Source organism: Rhipicephalus microplus, chromosome X (genome assembly GCF_043290135.1).
Source record: "Rhipicephalus microplus isolate Deutch F79 chromosome X, USDA_Rmic, whole genome shotgun sequence".
Lineage (NCBI taxonomy): Eukaryota > Metazoa > Arthropoda > Arachnida > Ixodida > Ixodidae > Rhipicephalus > Rhipicephalus microplus.
Genome location: NC_134710.1, coordinates 117,191,583 through 117,213,572, shown reverse-complemented (window position 1 = coordinate 117,213,572; position 21,990 = coordinate 117,191,583). Strand labels below are relative to the sequence as shown.

General features: G+C 43.6%; 1 protein-coding gene across 3 annotated transcripts in view; it reads left to right on the top strand.

The window, feature by feature from the left end:
* LOC119176343 (uncharacterized) overlaps positions 1-21,990 on the top strand; it is a 69,483-nt gene that overhangs the window by 30,776 nt on the left and 16,717 nt on the right. For all 3 annotated transcript variants that reach the window (XM_037427573.2, XM_075877462.1, XM_037427572.2), the window contains one exon: positions 21,852-21,890. In XM_037427573.2, coding sequence (XP_037283470.1) covers positions 21,852-21,890 — 39 coding nt within the window. The remainder of the gene's footprint in view (positions 1-21,851; positions 21,891-21,990) is intronic.

The following is a 21,990-nucleotide window of genomic DNA, read 5'->3' as shown; positions in this document are numbered from 1 at the left end:
GCCGTATCCCACTGCATCAACACCGGCGATGCCAGTCCACTCCACTAACGCCCTCACCGCGCGTCTCGTGCTGAGCGCCAAGTTATTTAAAGGGAGGTTGAGAAAATGCTTGGCAAAAACGTCATCAAGCCTTCATTGAGTCCTTGGGCATCCCCCGTTGTCTAAAGAAGGACAACAGCTGGTGCTTTTGCGTCGACTATCGCCACTTGAATCGGATCACCAAGAAGGACGTTTATCCTCTGCCTCGAATCGATGATGCGTTCAACTGCCACCACGGTGCCAAGTATTTCTCGTCAGTTGACCTTCGATCTGGATACTGGCAAATTTCGGTCGATGATCGCGACCGCGAGAAGAGAGCATTCATCACACCCAACGGCCTTTACCAATTTAAGGTCATGGCTTTTGGGTTGTGCAATGCTCCGGCTACTTTTGAACGTATGATGGACGCTCTTCTGCGCGGTTTTGAATAGTCGACCTGCCTTTGCTACCCGGACGATGTAGTGGCTCCAAATGGTCGACCTGCCTTTGCTATCTTGACGATGTAATCGTTTTCTCACCTTCATTTGAAAGCCACCTGCCTCGTCTCGGCAATTCTTGACGTTTTTCATTGCTCCGGCCTCCAACTCAATTAGTCGAAATGCACATTTGGACGCCGGCAGATTAAGCTGCTCAGCTACCTTGTTGAAGCCGCTGGTGTCGAACCCGACCCTGACAAAGTCCGTGCAGTCCGTGAATTTTCGGATCCGCGTTCCACACAAGAAGCTCGCAGTTTTATTGGGCTCTGCTCATCTTCTGCCGCTTTGTCATCAACTTCGCGAATATTGCAAGGCCCCTCACGGATCTCCTCAAAAAGAATGTGGCTTATTCTTGGGGTGAGGACCAAGAATATTCCTACGCTTCACTGATTACCGCCCTCACATCACCACCTGTGTTGACTCACTTTGATCCAGCTGCTCGAACAGAGCTTTGCACCGATGCAAGCGGCCATGGCATTGGTGCTATACTTGCTCAGATACAGAATTGCACCAACCGTGTGATAGCCTACACTGGTCGGCTTCTGTTGCAAGCGGAAAAAAAAAATTATTCCATCACTGAGCGGGCTTAGCCCTCGTCTGGGCCATCGCAAAATTCTGTCTGTACTGATACTGACGTTCGCAGTCATCACAGACCATCACGCGCTTTGCTGGCTTTCAACACTTAAAAACCCTACAGGAGGACTTGACCGATTGGCGTTACGATTACAGGAGGACACGTTCTCGGTTGTGTACAAATCTGGAAAGCTGCACAGCGATGCTGACTGCTTATTCCGACACCATATTGATCCATCTAACTCCACTGATTTAGAATCCAATGCCTGCGTTTTAGCCATCACTCACTTTGTGCACGTGGTGGACGAACAGCGCCGAGGTCCATCGCTGCTCTCCGTCATTGACCGCCTTCAATCGCACCATACTGACCCTTCACTTCGCAGATTCCGGCTCCAAGCCAACATTTTGTACCGCTGCAACTTACACCACAACGGTGCAGAACTATTTCTCATCGTACCACATCACTTGTGCAAGGATGTTCTGCAACAATTTCACAACGCTCCAACTTCAGGACGTTTAGGCGTCTCCAGAACCTACGACTGTGTTTAACGACGGGTATTCTGGAAGGGTCTTTATCGCTCCGTTCGCCGTTAGGTTGCATCTTGTGATCTCTGCCAGTGCTGAAAGAAGCCTACGACTCCCCCTGCCGGTCTCCTTCAGCCCATTGAAGTCCCAGTCGAGCTGTTTTATCGAGTGGGGATGGATTTGCTAGGTCCCTTTCCCACTTCAACAACTGGAAAGAAATTGATTGCAGGGTGGCCACAGATCATGCCACTCGGTATGCGATCACTTGCGGGCTACCAACCAGCTGCGCAACTGACGTTGCGGACTTACTGCTCTACGACATTTGAACGTATGATGGACGCTCTAAATCGCAGTGTTAGGAGTGCCATGCTGAAGACATCATTCTTCAGCATGGCACTCCGTCCCACCTGCTCACCGACCGCGGTCGCTACTTTCTATCTCATGTGGTTGATGATCTACTTCGATCTTGTGCTACCTGTCACAACTTCACCACATCTTACCACCCTCAGACTAACGGCCTTACGGAGCGCCTCAACCGCACATTGACAGACATGCTTTCTGTGTATGTATCTAGCGGCCACACTGATTGGAACATAGCTCTGTCGTTCGTCACCTTCGCCTGCAATTCGTCGCGTCATGAAACAGCTGGCTACTCACCATTTCATCTACTTTTCGGGCGTCATTCCTTACTGCCCTTCGACACCCTGCTTTCATCTGACCAACCATCCTCCACTTCGTACGCCCAGGATGCCATTACCCGGGCCCTCGTGGCACGCTCGGTAGCCAGCGATCGATTGTCGTCGTCGCAGACAGCACAAAAGTTTCTTTAGGCAGTCGACACAGAAATACCGTTTTTTCTACGGGCTCTCTTGTTCTCCTTTGGCTCCCATCTCGACGTGTTGGCCTCTGCGAGAAACAACTATCGCGATATGTCAGGCCCTACCGCGTCCTCCATCAGGTCACACCTGTGACCTATGAGATTTCCGTGATCACAAACTCATCAGCTCCTACACCCAGAATAAAAGTAGTCCACGTTTCTCGTCTTAAGCCCTACAACACCGACTCACTCATTTAACAGGCACCGAGATGGTGCCTTACTGGCCGGGGTGATGATACGTGTATGGAATCGTCGCTCCTGCACAAGCACTGAAATGACACCCAAAAGGAGGAAGACGACAACGTGCTGGTTGTGGGTTGGACTCTCGAGCTTCCCCGTTGGCCTGCATGACTGTGCGCTCTGTACAGCGTTAGCAATACCCGCTTTCGACGAATAAATCTTCCCCGTAACATTATGTGTTGTGAATTTAGTATTTCATTTTTTTACTACTGCATTCATTAGTATTCGATAAGGCTAGTGTAGTACTTCACTAGCTGAGTGTAGTTTACTAGGCGGAACTATAGTGTGTATTCACCACACATAGTGTCTAGACATGGTACAGGGTTTGCCAATGAACTAGCAAGACACAGGTAGCAGGTTAACCAGCCAGTTATACACAGATCATCTCTAATGTATAATGTTAGATATGTCTTATAGTGGCTTGAGCGAAAGTAGAATGAACATGGCTAAGTCAATAATTAGTACTATACCACTCACTACTTTACATTATTTGTTCGTTATGAAGTCTCACTTTCTGTTGAAACTTTTAGTGGTTTTGCGATTGCTTTTATACGCTCCGTGCACTGTGACTGCGCCGCCACGCGGCCATCGGGGCAGACAGTTGTTGAGAGTCCGAGCAGAACCAAACGCTCTCCTGACATCCGCGAGCACGTAGTTTATCGGAATTATGAACTGCTGCCAAGTAATTGTACCAACGGGTACACGCCGTGTTTTGTGGGAACGACATTTTACAGTTTCTCAACTTGTGCCTGCTTTATTGGGCAGCATAACTGGATCATGGCTGTGCGACGTAGAAGTCTTTGCTTCCCTCTGTCGTCTCTCGTTCTACTGCAGCACACTTGAATTGCTGTGAGACACCACCTCTGCAGGTGTAATGATCTTGCGTGATATTTCTTCTGCCATAGAGCTCGTGAGAATATAAATGTATGCAAGGCATTTCAATTCATGTCAAGGCTCGTGGAACGTTCTAATAGTCCTAAATAATTATAAACTCGCCGTCTGCCTTTCACAGTTTTGGAGAATGCAATGCGAGGTCACTTTGTGTTTTGCGGGGTTGATAAGACCATCAGGTAAAGTGCAAACTGAGTTACGTGGCATATCACCGTAAACTATTGGTGCACTTGGTAGCATCAAGCTATGACGTTGGTTGGTTGGTTGACCCTTATTAAATTGGTGCAACCCACCATAGAGGATTGCACCATCATGGCGGTGTAACAAGACACCGCCATGAAGTGGGCGGTGTCTTGTTATAGAAATGAACTTGCTTTTAATCTCAAAAGGGGGGTTAGCAGGAGGTCATTTTGAAATTAATTAGCTTAATTCATGAAAACAAGTTTTATGTTATTGAGGAATAAGCTGAATTTAGGTTCTCTTTCTCGCATTCTCTTTCTCACCCACGCCTCAAGCTTTTAGCATGAGCTGCATGAGCGGCGAGCTAACGACTATAACCAACATGAGCGATGATGCTGCTGCGACAATTTCAAGCAAAGCACTTTGCGAGACTGTGGCTGAAAATCGCCGTGGGACAAACCTGCGACAAATGAGCATGCTGCCCTACCACTCACCTTGATTTACATCGGGAGTGGCCATTTCATCCCTTTGAAATGATCATTTTTCATGCTGTATGCCATGAAGAAAGAAACTTAAAGGGGGGGCGGGGGCACAGGCTCGGTGTGCCACCTCCTGGCCTATGTCACTGCCCCCTACGACATCTTTAAATCCTGCTCAAAGCACTAACGCACCAGCCACGGCTGCTCGTGCCACCACAGCTATCAAAGTGATGAGGTGCGAATGTCTGCTAAAACTCTTCAATGTTGCATGCCCGCTGCACCCCAAGTGGCACGGTTGGATGGATGTATCCGGCTGTGCCCTTGAGATCGGGCAGTGGCTCAGGCCATCTAGCTATAAAGTCAAGTACCGTCACTATGTGTTAAAGGATTGAATTTCACTCGCACCTTGATTGTAGCCACCAATCACTTAACCTCCTCATGATTATTTTTATCCATTTAAAGTATATTTTGTCTTCATTGTTCCTAAGCCTCAATGCTTTGAAAAATTGCGCTCCATTACCTTGGACTATAGGATGGAGCCCTTTACAGAACAATATCAAATGTTTAGCCGTTTCCTCCTCCTCTTCACACACACTACATAATGTGTATTTGGCTTTGTATTTGGCTCGATACATCTTGGTCCACAATACTCCCGTTCTGGCCTCGAACAGCAGAGAACTACCCAAGAATTATTATAGATCTTTTCATTTTCCTGCATGAAAGTTCAGTAGGTCTCCAGTGATGATTTTGTAAGCATCTGAATCTTCCACCTGTCCCTCTCTGTTTCCTTCATTTTTTTTCGTGAGCGATGTTTCCTTTACGCTTGGTATTCTACTGTTGTCTAAATACAGTCAAACCCCTTTATAAGAGACACTGATATAAGAGACAGATGGGTATAAGAGACAATAGTGTGCCTACAGTAAAATACTGGTTGATAAGAAAGTGCGTACGAGATACCCTGCTTATAAGAGACATCTCATATAAAAGACAAGAACTGCTGCCCGTAACAAAGAGGTTTAACTGTACTTGTTTGACAATTTTTGAGTTCGCTTCCTCCATTTAGTATCAACATTCTTCATGTACAAGTAGCTGAAAACTTTTCTAGCCTAATGCTCCTCTCCCATTTTTCTCAATCGCTCCTCAAATTCTATCTTGCTGCTTCTAGCCTAATGCTCCTCTCCCATTTTTGTCAATCGCTCCTCAAATTCTATCTTGCTGCTAGCTTCCCTTCACTCGAACGATGTCCATCCCATGTTACCCTGTACCCCCTAATTGGAGGTGTTCCCGTGTGCTACCAAAGTAAGTCTAGCTATGCCATGTTGTTTAATTTCCAATCTTGCTTGAACCTCTGATCTCATGCACAAGACTGCATTGCTGAACGTCAAACCGGGTACCATGACACCTTTCCAGATCCCCCTCACAATGTCATACCTATCGTAGTTCCACAGTGCCCTATTTTTCATTACAGCTGCATTCCTCTTACCCTTAGTCATTACGTAACTTTCGTGCTCTCTTAGGTACTCAGCCCCGTTGTTTATCCATTCGCCCAGATATTTGTATTTATCCACTGTTTCTAGCGTGACTTCTTGCATCTTATGCTCACTGCCTTCGTTATCATTAAATATCATTATTGCCGATTTTTCCCCGTTGAACTTCAAATTTAACATATCTCCCTCATTACCACAGATGTCTATCAATCCCTGCAGATCTTCCTTGTTGGCTATTACTACTATATCATCTGTATACATCAATGCTGACAATGACTGTTTAACATGTTTCCCTTGCTTGGCAAAAGAGAGGCTGAAGCCGAGTGGACTCTCCTCTAATTTGGCTTCTAGTCCCTGCAGATACAGCATAAATAACAAAGGTGACAAGGGACATTCCTGTCGAAGCCCGCGTTATATTTCTATATGTTCAGATACCTGTTCTTTCCATTTTATAACTATCTTTTTACTTTTATATTCTTTAGAATATTAGTTATTCCGTCTTCCACGTCTAGTGTGTCCAGTATTCCCCACAAGTCTTCTTGATCTGTATATATCAATGCTGGCAATGAGTGTTTAACATGTTTCTCTTGCTTGGAAAAACAGAGGCTGAAGCCGAGTGGACTCGCCAATTCGGCTTCTAGTCCCTGTAGATACAGCATAAATAACAAAGGTGACAAGGGACATCCCTGTCGAAGCCCGCATTATATTTCTATATGTTCAGATACCTGTTCATCCCATTTTATAACTATCTTTTTACTTTTATAGATATCCTTTAGAAGATTAGTTATTCCATCTTCCACATCTAGTGTGTCCAGTATTCCCCACAAGTCTTCTTGAATCACGCTATCGTAAGCTCCCTTGATATCTAGAAGTGTCAGCCACAGGGGCCTGTGTTCTTCTTCCACTATTTATATACACTGCATCAATGAAAACAGATTGTCCTCCAACCTCTTTCGTTTACGGAACCCATTTCGTAGTTCTCCCAGCACCCCTTTACTCTCCACCCATGTCTGTAGTATTTCCTTTATTATCTGCATCACCAGCCTGTATACTACTGATGTCACTGTTTCAAGACGGTAGTTGTTTATATTAGCTTTGACCCCCTTTCCTTTATAGGTTATGCCTATCCTGCTTAGTTTCCACCCATTGGGCGCTTCACTATCCATTATTGCTTAGCTCACTGCCTCTCTTAATGTTTGCTTAAAGTTTGGTCCTAGTTTCTTTATTAGCACAATTGGGATGCCGTCAGGGCCTGTTGATGCGCTATTAGGAACCCTCTTCTCTGCCCTTTCCCACTCTCATTGTCTCAGTGGAGCCACTGCGCTAATTGGTCTATCCTCATCTGGTATGGTGCATGCAGCGCTCTCTTTGTGCTTAAATTTTTCTGTCGTCATTGTTCTTATATATTTAATTGCCTCATCCCCTTCTAGTCTAACAACCCCTTGAACTGTATTAGGGATGGAAGTGCTGCTCCAATCGCTCCAAACTGCTCCAAAAGAGAAATGCTGCTCCAAAGTGCAATATTTGCTAGTAACTGCTCCAAACCTGCTCCAAAATGGTGTTGGCAAACTAAAAAGAATGAAGGTGAACCACAGGACCATGCAGTGAGCCTAAGTGAAACCAAAAACAAGCTGTATGCACCATCATCCTAGTCTGCTACTGAGTGGCGTAAATACAGAAAAATCACAAGGGGTAATACATATGAAGCCATGGTGGCAGATTCCTATTTTTAATTTTGGTAGTATATTTATTTATGTAAGAAATATATTGTGCTTTCAAATATAATTGAAAAAAAAAAAATAAGCCCTGGGTCCGAGCTCGAGCAATTGCATTGTTCTATTCATTTTCTTCTTTTTTTTTTCACCTTTTTATGATTTTCATAGTTCACACAGCTTAGGGGCATTGAACGTAGATACGTAGTAACAGATAAAAAGCCTTTGAAAAGTTGATTGCACTATACTAAACTGTTAACTCAATTATATCATGTGCTAAAGCTAAATCTCAAAGGGGACACTTGCAAAGACTGTCCTCTCTAGCTTCAATACAAGAAAAGTCCGTGCTACCTTAACCCCCCCCCCCCCCCCTCCCATGATTTATGCCAATGATGCTACTATACGGCTCGTATACTAGCCGCATACTAACATATGGCGTGTATAATAATAAATATAAATGTTTATTAGATGCTTTAGTGATGGTTTTAGACTTCAGGTGTCTTTAGTTACGTGCATCTGCTCCGAAAACACTAATAGCAAACCTAAGCTGTAGCATTTTTTTTTTTTCTCCAGAGACGCTTAAGCCTCCTCGAAAGCACCATTTTTCTGCTCCAGAATCTGCTCCAAAAAGCAAAATGTCGCTGTCATAACTGCTGTAGTTATAAACCTCTGTTCCATGCTTGTCTTATTACTCAGGGAATTGAGATAGTTCCAAAACTTTGTAGCTGCCTTTCTATCCATTTTGTTTACTTCCGCCATCCATAGGGCCGCCTCCTTGTAATTTTTTCACTGGTCAGAGCAGATGCTTCCTTTCTGCAGCTCAAAAAGTTACCCCATTTTCTTTTGACATCATCTTCCGGTTCACCCCTCTGTTTTGCATACCTGTGTTCCCTGGAGGCTTCCTGACGTCTTACTATTGCTCTCTTAAGTTCCTCATCCCACCAGCTCTTGGGTTTGTGTCTCCTTTTCCCGGCTGTTTTAACTCGTACCTTAGCAAGCTGTAACTCAATCGAGTTGGATTTGTGTACGTCCACTCAGTTTAATATTCTCAGTAATTATTTTCTCAATCTCTCTAGTTGCTATTTTTATTTGCTTTTCTGAATAACTATTACTATGTGTTTGCTCATATTGTCTCCTTCCCATTTTTTTTTTCTCTTCCAAAACTCAGCTTGATATGTTTGTTATCACTACCTAAGCCTCTGGACCCATATTTATGCTCATCATCTTTAGCCGATATACACCCTATGTGACATCATTGTGTAACCTATCGACGACTGCAGCCTTCCCACCTCCCATGTTATCTGCCCTTCGCACTTCTTGGTACTGTTGAAAATAATTTAATCATGCCTTTCACACTTATCCATTAGCATTCTGCCTGTTGGGTAAGTATATTTATTCATATCTTCTATGTGTGCATTCATATCTCCTAATATAATTACCTCACACTCTTCTCCTAATTCTTCCATGTCATTTTCTGTTCTCTGTACCATTTCTTGGTTTTCCTCTCTGGCATTTGCCCCTGCCCACAAGTATACAAAACCCAGGAGCATCATCTGCCCTGCCACTTTTCCTTTTAGCCATAAATGTTCCCTGCACTCCTGCTTGACTCTTTGCCAGCCTGTACTTTTATAAATAAATGCCCCAATACCACCCCCCCTTTCTGCGGCCTTCTGTTCTATTACAATATTCCCATTAGTAGTCCGGAGCGATAGGTGGCTGTTCCATGTCTCTAAGATGTGTTTCTACAAACCCATATATCATCAGCTTCTCCTCCCTTAGCTGTTCTTCTATCTCTCCCCACTTCAACCTATTCCTGCCACCCTGCATTTCAATATACCCTACGTCTTAATTTGCTCGGCCCTTGTGCCTACGTCGATTTCTCCCCCGGGCTCTACGTGTCTTAGATACTGGCGCCACTTTGGAATCGTATCTCTCTGTACCACCTGTCAAAGAGTCTCACTGGTTGTTTTCCTTGTTACTAGCTATCCTAAACCCCGTAGGGCCCGCGCGCCCCCCGTGAAAGCTACTGTGCGTCTTGCAAGTCACCAACCCACCTCATGACCTAGCCTGCTATCGAAGTGAATTCTGTCCCTTTGAAAACTACCCCACTTATGCACCTCTCTGTTTACTTCCACTATCTCAAAGCCTTTCTCTCGATTCATCTGCCATATCCCTTTGCGTTGACTACCACTCTTTGCAGGTTGCCATCACCCATCGGTGCTTCCGGTATTGTGCGTATCACTACCTGTACCTGAGGGGAAATGGCATGCATGTCATCAAACCGTTTCTACAGTGTGGTCGCTAGTCCTGCCGAATTTAATTTAAGACATCATTTAGACTGCCCACAATTATCGCGAAGTTTGGTTCATTTGCTTTAGTTGAGTTTTGTGCTCGCGTGCCTCATGACTGCTTCCAGCTTATGTCCTGGGAACGTCCCTACTTAAACCGTCTTGTTGCCTCTAACCCTCTTTTTAATTCCTTCTGCGCATCGATTGAAGTTCGAACACAGGCGATTATTACTTGCTCCGACTTTTCTGCTGGAGTGTCTCGCACCTGGAGGTTACTTGCGCTTGTACCGCCGGCTACTTTGTCCCCTCCCACCCCCACCACTACTTCGCTGAAGCTGGGTCTTCTGACCATTCAACCAGTTGAACCTGTTTTTTCCAAACCTGTTTTCCCTTTCCTCTCTGCCGTTTTGGGTGCTGGTGCCCCACCGTTCTCTACATCGGCTGCCTCTTTGTTCACCTTCGCTAGTGCCTCCTCGGCTAAGCTAAGTCTCTCTCCCATAGCCCTCGTTTTTTTCTTGCTTTGTCGCCAACGCAGTCTCTAGCCCGGTAATTCTCATCAGCAATTCACTCTGGGCAACCATCATTTTCACCATTTTTTCCTTGACCTCGCATTGCCTACACTTGGCGTCAGCCTCCTTTGCATTCGCGTCTGCACTAGCCTCTATTTCGAAACCCACCCGGCATCCTGAACATTTTAGTCTTTTTTTAACCAATGCTTTGTGATGCCAAGTGTCCTGCTGCATTTTCCCACTTCATAATTACAAAACCCGACGTACGCCGAACCCTTCTCTAAGAAAAAAAAAAAGTAAGCTCAACTACAAAATTTTGCGTGTTCGGTGCATGTGTACCCCCGCCGCGCGGTGGCAGGAGAAAAAAAACACACAAACAAGTTAATGCCACACGACTTCCCCAAACGCCGTACACTGTAATAAGTACTATAAAGGTTCACATTGTTGCCTTATTAATTATGAAAGCAAGCTCGAAACATGCAAAAACACTTATCTGCGCAGTCGATCGGGAGCCCTCGCAAAACACGTCTATCCACCGTGCCAGTCCGAACTGAACGCGGCGCGCGGCTTTCAAGGTGCCCCCTTTAGGTCCCAAACGGAATGTATGTATATATGCCTGCTCTGATAGCCCATTTTTCGATTAACTGCTCCAATAGACACTTTTTTTTTTCACGAATACCTACATCAAAGTGGCCAAGCCCAGTTGCATCGCTAAGTCTTTCTTGCTGCTGTGTCATTCTCAGTCAATGATACCTGCTTAGCACCAACATTTCTGCTGACGTTGCACCTCAGGGGGAGCACCTCAGCCAAGCAGTTCTTTGTTTTACTGCATGCAGTTATATTGGAGACCATACACCGCGAGTGCTACCTGCCGAACCTCCCAACAACAAATGTCCTGAAGAGAATGCTTAATCTGAAACCAAAAAACTGCCTGCTATTTTTTGTATTTGTAAACTTCAAAAATTTTGCAGTCCCTTCACAGTGTGATTCAGGCGGCACCGTAGAAGAGATGTTGTCGCCTAAAGAGTCGCCACTGTTTACAGCATTCTCTTATGTGAAATTCGAGCATAGGATTCTAACATTGCAAGTGCTGAGGCTCTGCTCGGGCATCTCGATTTATAGCAACAGTAGAAAAGTACTTCCAACATTGCTTTAGAAAGAAAGCTTGAGCACGAAAATGCATGACATATTGAAAACGCATTCTCAGGTGGTGACGACACTCGTAAAATTGCAGATGTGCAGTGGGCTCAAGCAACACCACCTAGGCTTTTAAGGCCTCTCCACGACTAAGTGACATCATCCTACTGCGACGGCGATGTGCAATAGGAAATTTGCACATTGTTTATTAGTAAAAATTATGTCTGATGCAAAAGTGCTCCTGCATGTATACTTTATTCGTGTTGTTGAGAACAATTGCTTCTGTCACCAAGTTGTGCTTCCTCACTGGTTGGTGGCGTCTGCTCCCGCCATTTAGCACTTATGAGTATAGTAGTTGAAACTCTATAATGAAGTGATGATCACGCTTGAATCATCATTCAAAGGAAGTTTCATGAAATTGAGAAAGGAATTTTTCAACCCTTCAGAGTTTCAGATTTCAACGTAACGACACATAAAAGCTACCATATCGTTGTTTATGTTGGTAACCTTCGCCTCCTTGCTAGAAAGACCCTGAGGGTGGGTGAGACTTGGAGGACACTGTCTGGGCAACGCATAGCATTGTTTTCGTTGGTAACCTTCGCCTCCTTGCTAGAAAGACCGCGAGGGTGGGCAAGGCTTAGAGGACACTGTCTAGGCAATGCAGGCCAGGTACACTCACATGAAGTTGTAGCAGGCTACTGATATGTGCAGGGGTGATGTGAACTGGGACACGGCACTGGAATTGTACATAGAGTGCGCAACTAAACGCCTAACGTTACCAAAATAACTAAAGCAAGTGTAGCAGCATGTAGTACACGTCTCACATGCCTGTAGTATCATAAAGCAGTCTACTAAATATCTGTTTGCAGACCTGACTTTTTTCGTTTCTACAATGGTGCAGCAGCTATTGTTGTACACACATTAAAAGGGCACTAAAGTAAAATAACAATTTACGTCAGAGTGAAAGCTCAATGTATGACGTCTAAAAGGACAATATTATAAACAGCAGTGCCCTACTTACCGAGAAATTAAAATAAATTTACAAGAGTACATGCGCCACAGTAGGACATTCTCAAAATGATCCTGATGACGTAAGACAAACCTCGTACAAATAACCACTAGTAATCGATTTAGCTGTACTAAATAAAGAACCTTCCGTGCATCAAGAGACGTAATAAAATGCGACTTGTTCGTTCCATTTTGATTCATGGAAAAAAGAACTGCTGCATGTTACTGTGGGGAAGAGCGTGAGTGGTTCCAAAATTCAATTGTTGCCTGGTTAAACTGGGGGGCTCATGCCATCTAGCGTGGCCCTGTTGAACTAAGCATGCCTGCAATTTTGAAGGCCATGGCTAAAAATTGTTCGATTGCTGTTGCTGCTGTGGCTCCCGCAACTTTCTCTCTTCTGATACTATAGTGTCGGCGGTTGTGCATTGAAGCTGGGCATCATTGTGCACAGTTGAGGCGGATAATTTGAACTGTGTTAGCTCGATGCAAGCCACTAAAACCCGATTTTATTTCAAAATAAGTCCTTTATTGGCACAAAAGTTACACTTCGAGGTTTCTGGACCGCTACTTCAACAATCAACGTCGACTTCATAGTTGCCTTTAGTGTCTCTTTAAGCAGCAATTTCCACGATAATTGCCCATTGAAAGTGTAAACTGCCAAATTGGCCAATTTTTATTGTCGACCGATCAACTATGAGTGTTGGCTACCCAAAGGACGTGGCCGCATCCATATCCAGTTTAGTCTACAGTAATCGATGATGTTGTTATTCAGTTCATTCATGGGGCTTACAAGTGCTCGTCTCAGTGCTGTTATCTGCATGGTTTCCCCATTTCCCATAGAGTTAATATACAGACTCTAAAGGAAAATCTGGGCCGGAAGAGCTGTAACCACAAAAACGCTGACGTCTTAGAACGTTGTTATTGTTGACATTACAGTGCTTTAAAGAAGCGCTAAATATAGCTAGCCATTTAAAACACTCAAACTCTTGCAGTATAAATCATAAGCAAGTTTGGTGACACATTACAAACGAATGGAAATTTCGCAATGTTTATATCAACTACTTTTAGGAAAAATACAATGGCCATTTATGTAATGTACTGCGTGCAAAAAGGAGCGTTCGCAGATTTGTTTACCAGATGGCACTACCATCCTTGTACTGTATCAACATCTGAGAGCCTGACCTTGCGACATGCGGCCGATTGCGCCAGTTTGCTTGGGGGCCGGGTGAATTGTATGCAGTGCCTCGTCCACGTTTTTTGTTGCCAAGAGCCAACAACTCGACTTTATGTCGAAGTCTCTTACTGCGATGTAACAGAGATCCATGAAACAGATAAAGATGCCAGGGGTTATCGCAGCATGCAGTGGCAAGTGCAAGTGTACGTCACCCGAAAGCTGAGTCTCATTCCATCATGGCAGCCGAGTGGTTATAGGTTTTAATGCATGGGCCCTATGGGGAGCTTTTTCTCTAGAGTATGTATATTAACTCTGTGCCATTTTCCTACAAAAGTGATGGCACCATGGAGGAAGGAAAGGCCTCATTCCTTCCTTCGTGGGCAGCACCAGCATAAGTAGCTCTGAAAAAAAATACTTGGCTGGCACTCTCACACAATCGTCCGATGGCACACAGTGGTGACGCCAATGAGCGTTTCAAAACTATTACAGGGTCTGTTATAAGCATAGACTGAAATAGCGACAGAGTGGACAGTACTGGCTTTCCATGATACATATATGCGCTTCTCTGTTGCAATCTGATACTGAGCGACAACTGACACAGTTTCACTGAAATGTAGAGTAATTTTGCATGCAATGCGTTGGTTATTCCAAGCTGTCACTGCCGGGCGGCTTGCTGTACCATGTGCACGCATTTGCTCTGTGAATCGCTCGTCCCCACTCCAGACGGAGTACAGATGAGCAGAGTAACCTGTTCATTAGCGTGGATATAACGGACTTCCTGCAAGCGAACTGCACCACACTTATATAGCGGTCATGAAAACAAGAGAAGCATCCCTGATCCCTTTTTTTCTCCGAGTTATTTCTGTCAGCTGTAATGTTTATTGATGAAAACACACGCATATGTATATTTGTGGATAGTAGCTGCTCCAAAATACTTCCCCACTTTTACCCCTGTATGTGATGTCACAGAGAATGAAAAGACTCTAAGGGAAACACTATTACAACTTTTCCATCTGTTTGTCTTGGCCCCCGCATTTTGTACGCTCACCCAACGTCGCCTGCCTAGGCCTCAGTTGTGTCTGTTATCTGTTACGTAGTTGTGGGAGTTCTGCATTTCTCTGAGTTCAGTTTGAAGGTCTATTGCAGTATCAAAAGCAAGGAAGACAGATTTGCAAGTGTTTCTGGACTCGTAAACAGCAGAGTTCTCGGGTTTTGTGACTTTGCAGAAAGGTGACAAGTAAAGATTCTATACCACATGTGCCTGTGATGTAAGCATTCCATGCCCCGCCGGGGTGGTCTAGTGGCTAAGGTACTCGGCTGCTGACCCGCAGGGCGCGGGTTCGAATCCCGGCTGCGGCGGCTGCATTTCCGATGGAGGCGGAAATGTTGTAGGCCCGTGTGCTCAGATTTGGGTGCACGTTAAAGAACCCCAGGTGGTCTAAATTTCCGGAGCCCTTTACTACGGCGTCTCTCATAATCATATGGTGGTGTTGGGACTTTAAACCCCACATATCAATCAATCAATGTAAGCATTCCAGACGGCGGCAAGGCCGACACAACGGTGCACATTGTCGCTAGACAGAAGCATCAGAGATACGTTCGGGCTGTGGAAGAGCAGGGCAACATCGAAGTTCCTTTCAAAAGCACTGCGAAGATAAGTGTGGCCGGGCAGAATGCCTATTCATGGGATTCGTTGTGGAAGACAACTTGCCACTAAGCATTTGTGATCATGCAAGATTGATGTTTGGGAAATTTTCTCGAAGTGCGAGGACACGAAGTGATGACTATTGCGGAGTGGTCCGTATCTGCTCTGGCAGGTGCTGTCACCCTACCAGCTCATCTTACTTCCGTGCATTGCACAGCCAATCAGATCAGCGGCCACGGTGACGTCGTGTTACCAGAGCATTTCGCTTTGTGAATAGGCGGTTGAAAGCACGTTTGGCCGAGTCACGGCGATGTGCAGTGATTCGGAGCTCTAAAGCGTTGTCTAGAACTTGGTCTATCGGCCCAATGTGTTTGTACAAAATCATCGAAACCGGTTAAAGGTACCTTTAACTGAGGTGGTGAACCTCAGTGTAGAGGAATCGCGGTTAGTGTAGTAACTGCAGTTAGGCATTCTGTCTAACTGCATGTAACTACGGTTTAAGGGAACTGAGTTTTGCCGTAACCGAGGTTAGCGTGTCTGTGTAATTATGCTATTAGTGACCATAGTTCTGCCTCAATGCAAAACCGGCATTCAGCAGCTTTATTTAAATTGATGCAGTGCACATGCACTGTCACAAAACTCGCAACATGCAGGAATATATTGAAGATGAAGAACTTTCAGACGCTGTCGGCACATCGGCATAAAAGTTTTTTGCTACATTGTGATGGGGGAAAATAACTACCAATATGGATAGGATAGTTAAGATAGCGGAGGAGTTTTACAGGGATCTGTACAGTAGCCGAGACAACCACGACCTTAATACTATAAGAACTAGCAGTAACCCTAATTACACCCCACCAGTAATGATAGAAGAAGTCAGAAAAGCTTTGGAGAGCATGCAAAGGGGCAAAGCTGCTGGTGAGGATCAGGTAACATCAGATCTGCTGAAAGATGGAGGACAGATTGTGTTAGAAAAACTAGCCACCCTGTTTACGAGGTGTCTCCTGGCGGGAAGAGTACCAGAGTCTTGGAAGAACGCTAACATCATCTTAATACATAAGAAAGGAGATGACAAGGACTTGAAGAATTACAGGCCGATCAGCTTGCTCTCTGTAGTATACAAGCTATTTACAAAGGTAATTGCTAACAGAGTAAAGAAAACATTAGAATTCAATCAACCAAAGGAACAAGCAGGATTTCGAACAGGCTACTCAACAATTGACCACATTCATACTATCAATCAGGTAATAGAGAAATGCTCAGAGTATAACCTACCACTATACATAGCCTTCATAGATTACGAGAAGGCGTTTGATTCAGTAGAAATATCAGCCGTCATGCAAACACTGCGGAATCAGGGCGTAGATGAAGTATATATAAACATTCTGGAAGAAATCTACAGGGGATCAACTGCTACCATAGTGCTTCATAGAGAAAGCAACAGAATACCAATCAAGAAGGGTGTAAGGCAGGGGGACAACATTTCCCCAATGCTGTTTACCGCGTGCTTACAGGAGGTTTTCAGAAGCCTAGAATGGGAACAGTTAGGGATAAGAGTCAATGGAGAATACCTTAGTAACCTGCGCTTCGCCGATGACATTGCATTGCTGAGTAACTCGGGGGACGAATTGCAACTCATGATTACGGAGTTAGACAAGGAGAGCAGAAAAGTGGGTCTTAAAATTAATCTGCAGAAAACGAAAGTAATGTACAACAACCTCGGCAAAGAGCAGCGCTTCGAGATAGGTAATAGTGCACTTGAAGTTGTAAAAGACTATGTCTACTTAGGGCAGGTAATAACCGCAGAGCCGAACCACGAGATTGAAGTAACTAGAAGAATAAGAATAGGGTGGAGCACATTCGGCAAGCACTCTCAAATTATGACAGGTAGATTGCCACTATGCCTCAAGAGGAAGGTATATAACAGCTGTATCTTGCCGGTACTTAGCTACGGAGCAGAAACCTGGAGACTTACAAAGAGGGTTCAGCTTAAATTGAGGACGACACAGCGAGCAATGGAAAGAAAAATGGTAGGTGTAACCTTAAGAGACAAGAAGAGAGCAGAGTGGATTAGGGAACAAACGGGGGTTAAGGATATCATAGCTGAAATCAAGAAGAAGAAATGGACATGGGCAGGGCATGTAGCGCGTAGACAGGATAACCGCTGGTCATTAAGGGTAACTGACTGGATTCCCAGAGAAGGGAAGCGGGTTAGGGGGAGACAGAAGGTTAGGTGGGCAGATGAGATTAAGAAGTTTGCGGGTATAAATTGGAAGCAGCAAGCACAGGACCGGGTTAACTGGCGGAATATGGGAGAGGCCTTTGTCCTGCAGTGGACGTAGTCAGGCTGATGATGATGATGATGATGATGATGGGGGAATTATCAGTTGCTGGCCATTTTACATACGAAAGAAGTATCGTCACATAAGCATAGGGATCATGGTGATTGTGGCTCCCACGGTAAATATTAAAGCAGGTTTGTGGAGCACAATTTTCCAATCTGTTAAACACTGTGGTTTCATTAAGAAAGAACTCGCAGGATGATGAAAATTGTGGCTTTTAACTGCTTCTATGCAAAATAAGTACAAGATTTATGTATTTAAGTATGAACATATTCGACAGAAATCTGTCTGGCAGGGTGGCAATTCATACTAATAAAATAAACTTTATTCTGATAAAAATTTATTTGTATGATTTACATATTCATAAGAAAGGACAGCGTATTGGTGTAATAGACTTGTTATATATATACTTTATTATTATATGATATATCAAACTAGTTGCTTTAATTAATTTATTAATTTTGCAAGCTCTATATGTACGGGTGAGACTGTTGGGGAGCTATTCTTCATTTCCACCGAGCAGACATGTCTACATTGGTGGAGCGCATTCAGTGAGTCGAAAAAGCTGTGAGCTGTGACGTCATGGCGCTCTTGACCATGTAGACGCACCGAACTCGCTTGCACATTTCAGCGTGAAGAGAAAGAAAGTGGCTGAAATGTACAGTTACAGGACTCTTGGACAAACTTTATCCGCCTCAATTCGCGTATGATCATGTCGACATAGTTGGAGAACGATGCAGGGAATACATATTGACCTTCCAGGTACACACAGGCGGACAGCCACATTAAACCTAATTTAAAGGCTAGAATAATTCGTTTGTGTACAGCCTCCGAGATGTGCATTCAAAAGCGAATCTCTTGGGGCAGAAATTGCTGTGGTGAAATGCATTCTGTCCCTTTCATTTGTGTCAAGAGTTGTGAAAGCTTAGTGACGTTAAAATGATGTTACATGAGAATGACCGAAAACAGGGTACGCTGCTCATCGAGCTCCAGCCAATCAGTGGAGGCTGAAATTGACATTCCACTAAGTGGACCCATTAAGAATCGGGCCCTTGGTCTTTTAGACATTTTGTCTGCATTCCTAAAGGGGTACTGACACAAAGTTTCGCGGCCAAGATAGCCTGCTTGATCGATTCGTGTAAAGATGGTTGTATTGCGTGCGAAATATTAACAGTGAACGTAGCTTAGAAGGAACTTTAAATGAAATATAAAGTTTGCATGCATGAGCAAGCAACGACTCTTCAAAAGTGACCCACAGTGACCCCCTTACTTTCTTCATCATTACTCTGCAGTTAATACAATAAGTTATGATGACTTTTTAATTGCCATGATTGCTCCAGCAGACTGCTATGGGCAGCTTGCTGTGGCACACGCGTTGAAAGTTTTGTGTTTGGTGACACTGTTGTCCCATTTCCTGTTTGAACGGACTTCTTGATGCGTACCATGCGGAAATGTGTCACAGTTTTGTGTTCTGATGTGGTCGAGCGCTGCACACTCTGAGTGGTGATAGTCGCACTCAGCAGCTAGTTGTTTTTGGATTTCTCTCAAACCAAAACTGAGACTGGAAATATATGAAGAGTGCATAATTAATTATTTGTTGCACATGGAAGCAAACGATGTGCCATGTTATGACTAACAGGCCCATAGCAATGCATTGCAGCAATGAAATGCGAGGCCAAAACTTTTGTGCCAGTGCCCCTTTAACACAGTGCAGCAGCCAGTTAAACCTGCTTTTAGTATCTAATAATGCATTGTACAGCTGTATTGTCGTATGCTTTGTAAACAAATAAATCATTATGGGTTGCAACTATAATGTCTTCTGCATTGAGAATGATGGTTGAAACTTTGTTATAGATATAAAGCACCATACTTTTTCATGGAACTTGTAAGGCCATGCTCCACATGTCTGATATCACAAATAATTTTATATATCTCATGTTCTTATTGTACAGACCACTTTACCTAGAATATTATTGTACAGGGTGCTTTTTGTTCGTTTGTTTGTTTAGACACAGATTTTTTCTAAAAGTTTTATTACAGTCAGGCTCCTGTCGTTTTTGCACATGAACTCTATATCAAGTTGGAAATACTTTCCAGCAGCTAAACTGATGTTCCTGCTACAAATTAACACTAAAACATTAATTAACCTCTTTTAATTACCTGTAGGTTGGTGTTTGTATTGCAGAGTTTTAGGGCATGCGAATTGATGTCACACCTATTTTTTTTAGGAATCACAAAAGTTGCACATAGATTGAGGTATTAGTCATTGAAATTTCAGGGCTAAATTCAAACCGATCATGCCAAGTGTACACGAAGTGTGACAAAACACTGGAATAAGGGACAGAGAAGTGAAGAAATTTGAATGAAGGCACCAAAGCAGAATCTGGACAGAAAATCGGCAAGCATGCTGAAATACACTAGTACACTAGACAGATTAATGTTATCAGTTTCTGTAAAGAAGCGCTAGAAATAATTTCGCCCGTCTGCAAGAAGCACCAAAGTGGCTGCCCCAGAGGTTTATGCTTCCCACACAAAGAAAAGGTTGATATTGCGGTTTTTTGGGGCAGGTCTTGAAACGAACAGATAAGAACCTAACAAAGTAACACACAACTTCTCATGAAAAGGTGTGGCTGCAGTGCTCCTTCATTCAAATTTGGTCCCTCCCATGTGACAGGTAGGTCTGACAGCGCAGAACAATTCCACTTAGTGCATGCCTTGCGTGATAAGTTTTCATTTTTTTATGAAATTTGATGACTGAATATCTTGAACTCGATGCAATTTTCTGATTTCTGAAAAATAGTTGTACCTTAAATTGGAACACACCATAACATTGTAATGCAAACACCTGCCATCAAGCTATTAATTAAAATTTAATTAATGAATGTTTGATAAGTAGTCTCAACAATGTCATTTTAGCTGTGGCAAAGTATTTCCACCTTGACGTGGAGTTTGTGTGAGAAAATGACAGGAGCCTTACTGTCTCAGGATCTTTATAACATATCTGTGTCGTCTTGAAAAAAAAAAAACAACTCTTTATACATTGTGAAGGAATGTTCCAACCAATAAACACATCTGCACATTTTATGCCGCCAAAGTTTAAATTTTATGTGACCAACAGTTTGCAAACAGAAGTATTTATACTGTTGTGAACATTGCTGACATCTGTTACATGTAGGCAACATGGGAATTTCTTCACCTTTGGACAAGAAATTGGTGTAGGCCCGTGTGCTCAGATTTGGGTGCACATGAACCCCTAAACTGCATTGATTGAGCAGAGCTTGGCCTGCCCAAACTGTCACCAAATTGCTTTGGACGAATAGAACTAGTCCTAGAGGAATAGGTACTCCCCTCTAGCGTTCAGGTGTAGAAGCACATGGTTTTCGCTTGAAAAGAGTGTGTGCGGTGGCGGCAACCCACGTATAGCTGGCCCGTGAACGCGATAAAAATGCTATCCCTTTTTATAATCATTGAGTGATGATGATTCGAGTACAGATATATATGTCTCGTGCCCGGAAGTGGACACAGCGATGACGGTGAATAAATAACTCCTCCAGTGACGATGAAGACAGCTTAAATGAGAACATTGTGAGTGCCTGCCAGTGAAGCTGTTTTGCGTTATTCCGCATTGTGAAATTTTCCACGCAGCCCCAAAGCTCCCCGAGTGAAATACCTCAAGGCTGCTTAGCATATACAAGTGAAGAAAGGCCTGGCAGTTAACTGTTTTGTTTATAAGGTTTTTAGTTTTATTAGAAGCAGGTAGCTGGTTTCCTATGCATTAAATATCCCAGGGGTGCTTAGCCTACAGAAGGGAAAAAATATGTGGCATCTGTAACTGTTTGGCTTATAAGGTTCTCAAATTTTATTAGCAGCAGCTAGGTGGTTTCCTGTGTATTGTTCAGTAATTAACTTTATTCCATCGATTTGACTAAGCATGTGCTGAAAATATTTTTTTCAGCATTGACTAGCTACATTTTAGTACAATTAGATTCAAAATCAGCAATGAAAGCACTTTTTGAGTGGAAATATTCAAAAAAAAAAATGAGCATAGGTCAAGGGGGTTTAAGAACCCCAGGTGGTCTAAACTTCCGGAGCCCTCTACTACAGAGTTTTTCATAATCATATGGTGGTTTTGGGACGTTAAACTCCACATATTATTATTCATTTTTCCACCTTGTTTCTCCAATGACCTCTGCAGCAGGATTGTTATTGGAGTCTCACCTAAGTTTTCTTCGTTTACAGTTCAATATCACATTTTCTTTTTCTTTACAGATTTGTGTCAAAACTCCGGAATCCATCCCTGACAAGAAGGCAAGTGTTAGGCTGTGATGTCTTCAATGTTTTTTCTTCAACTTATATATATATATATTTATATATATATATATATATATATATATATATATGCAATGAG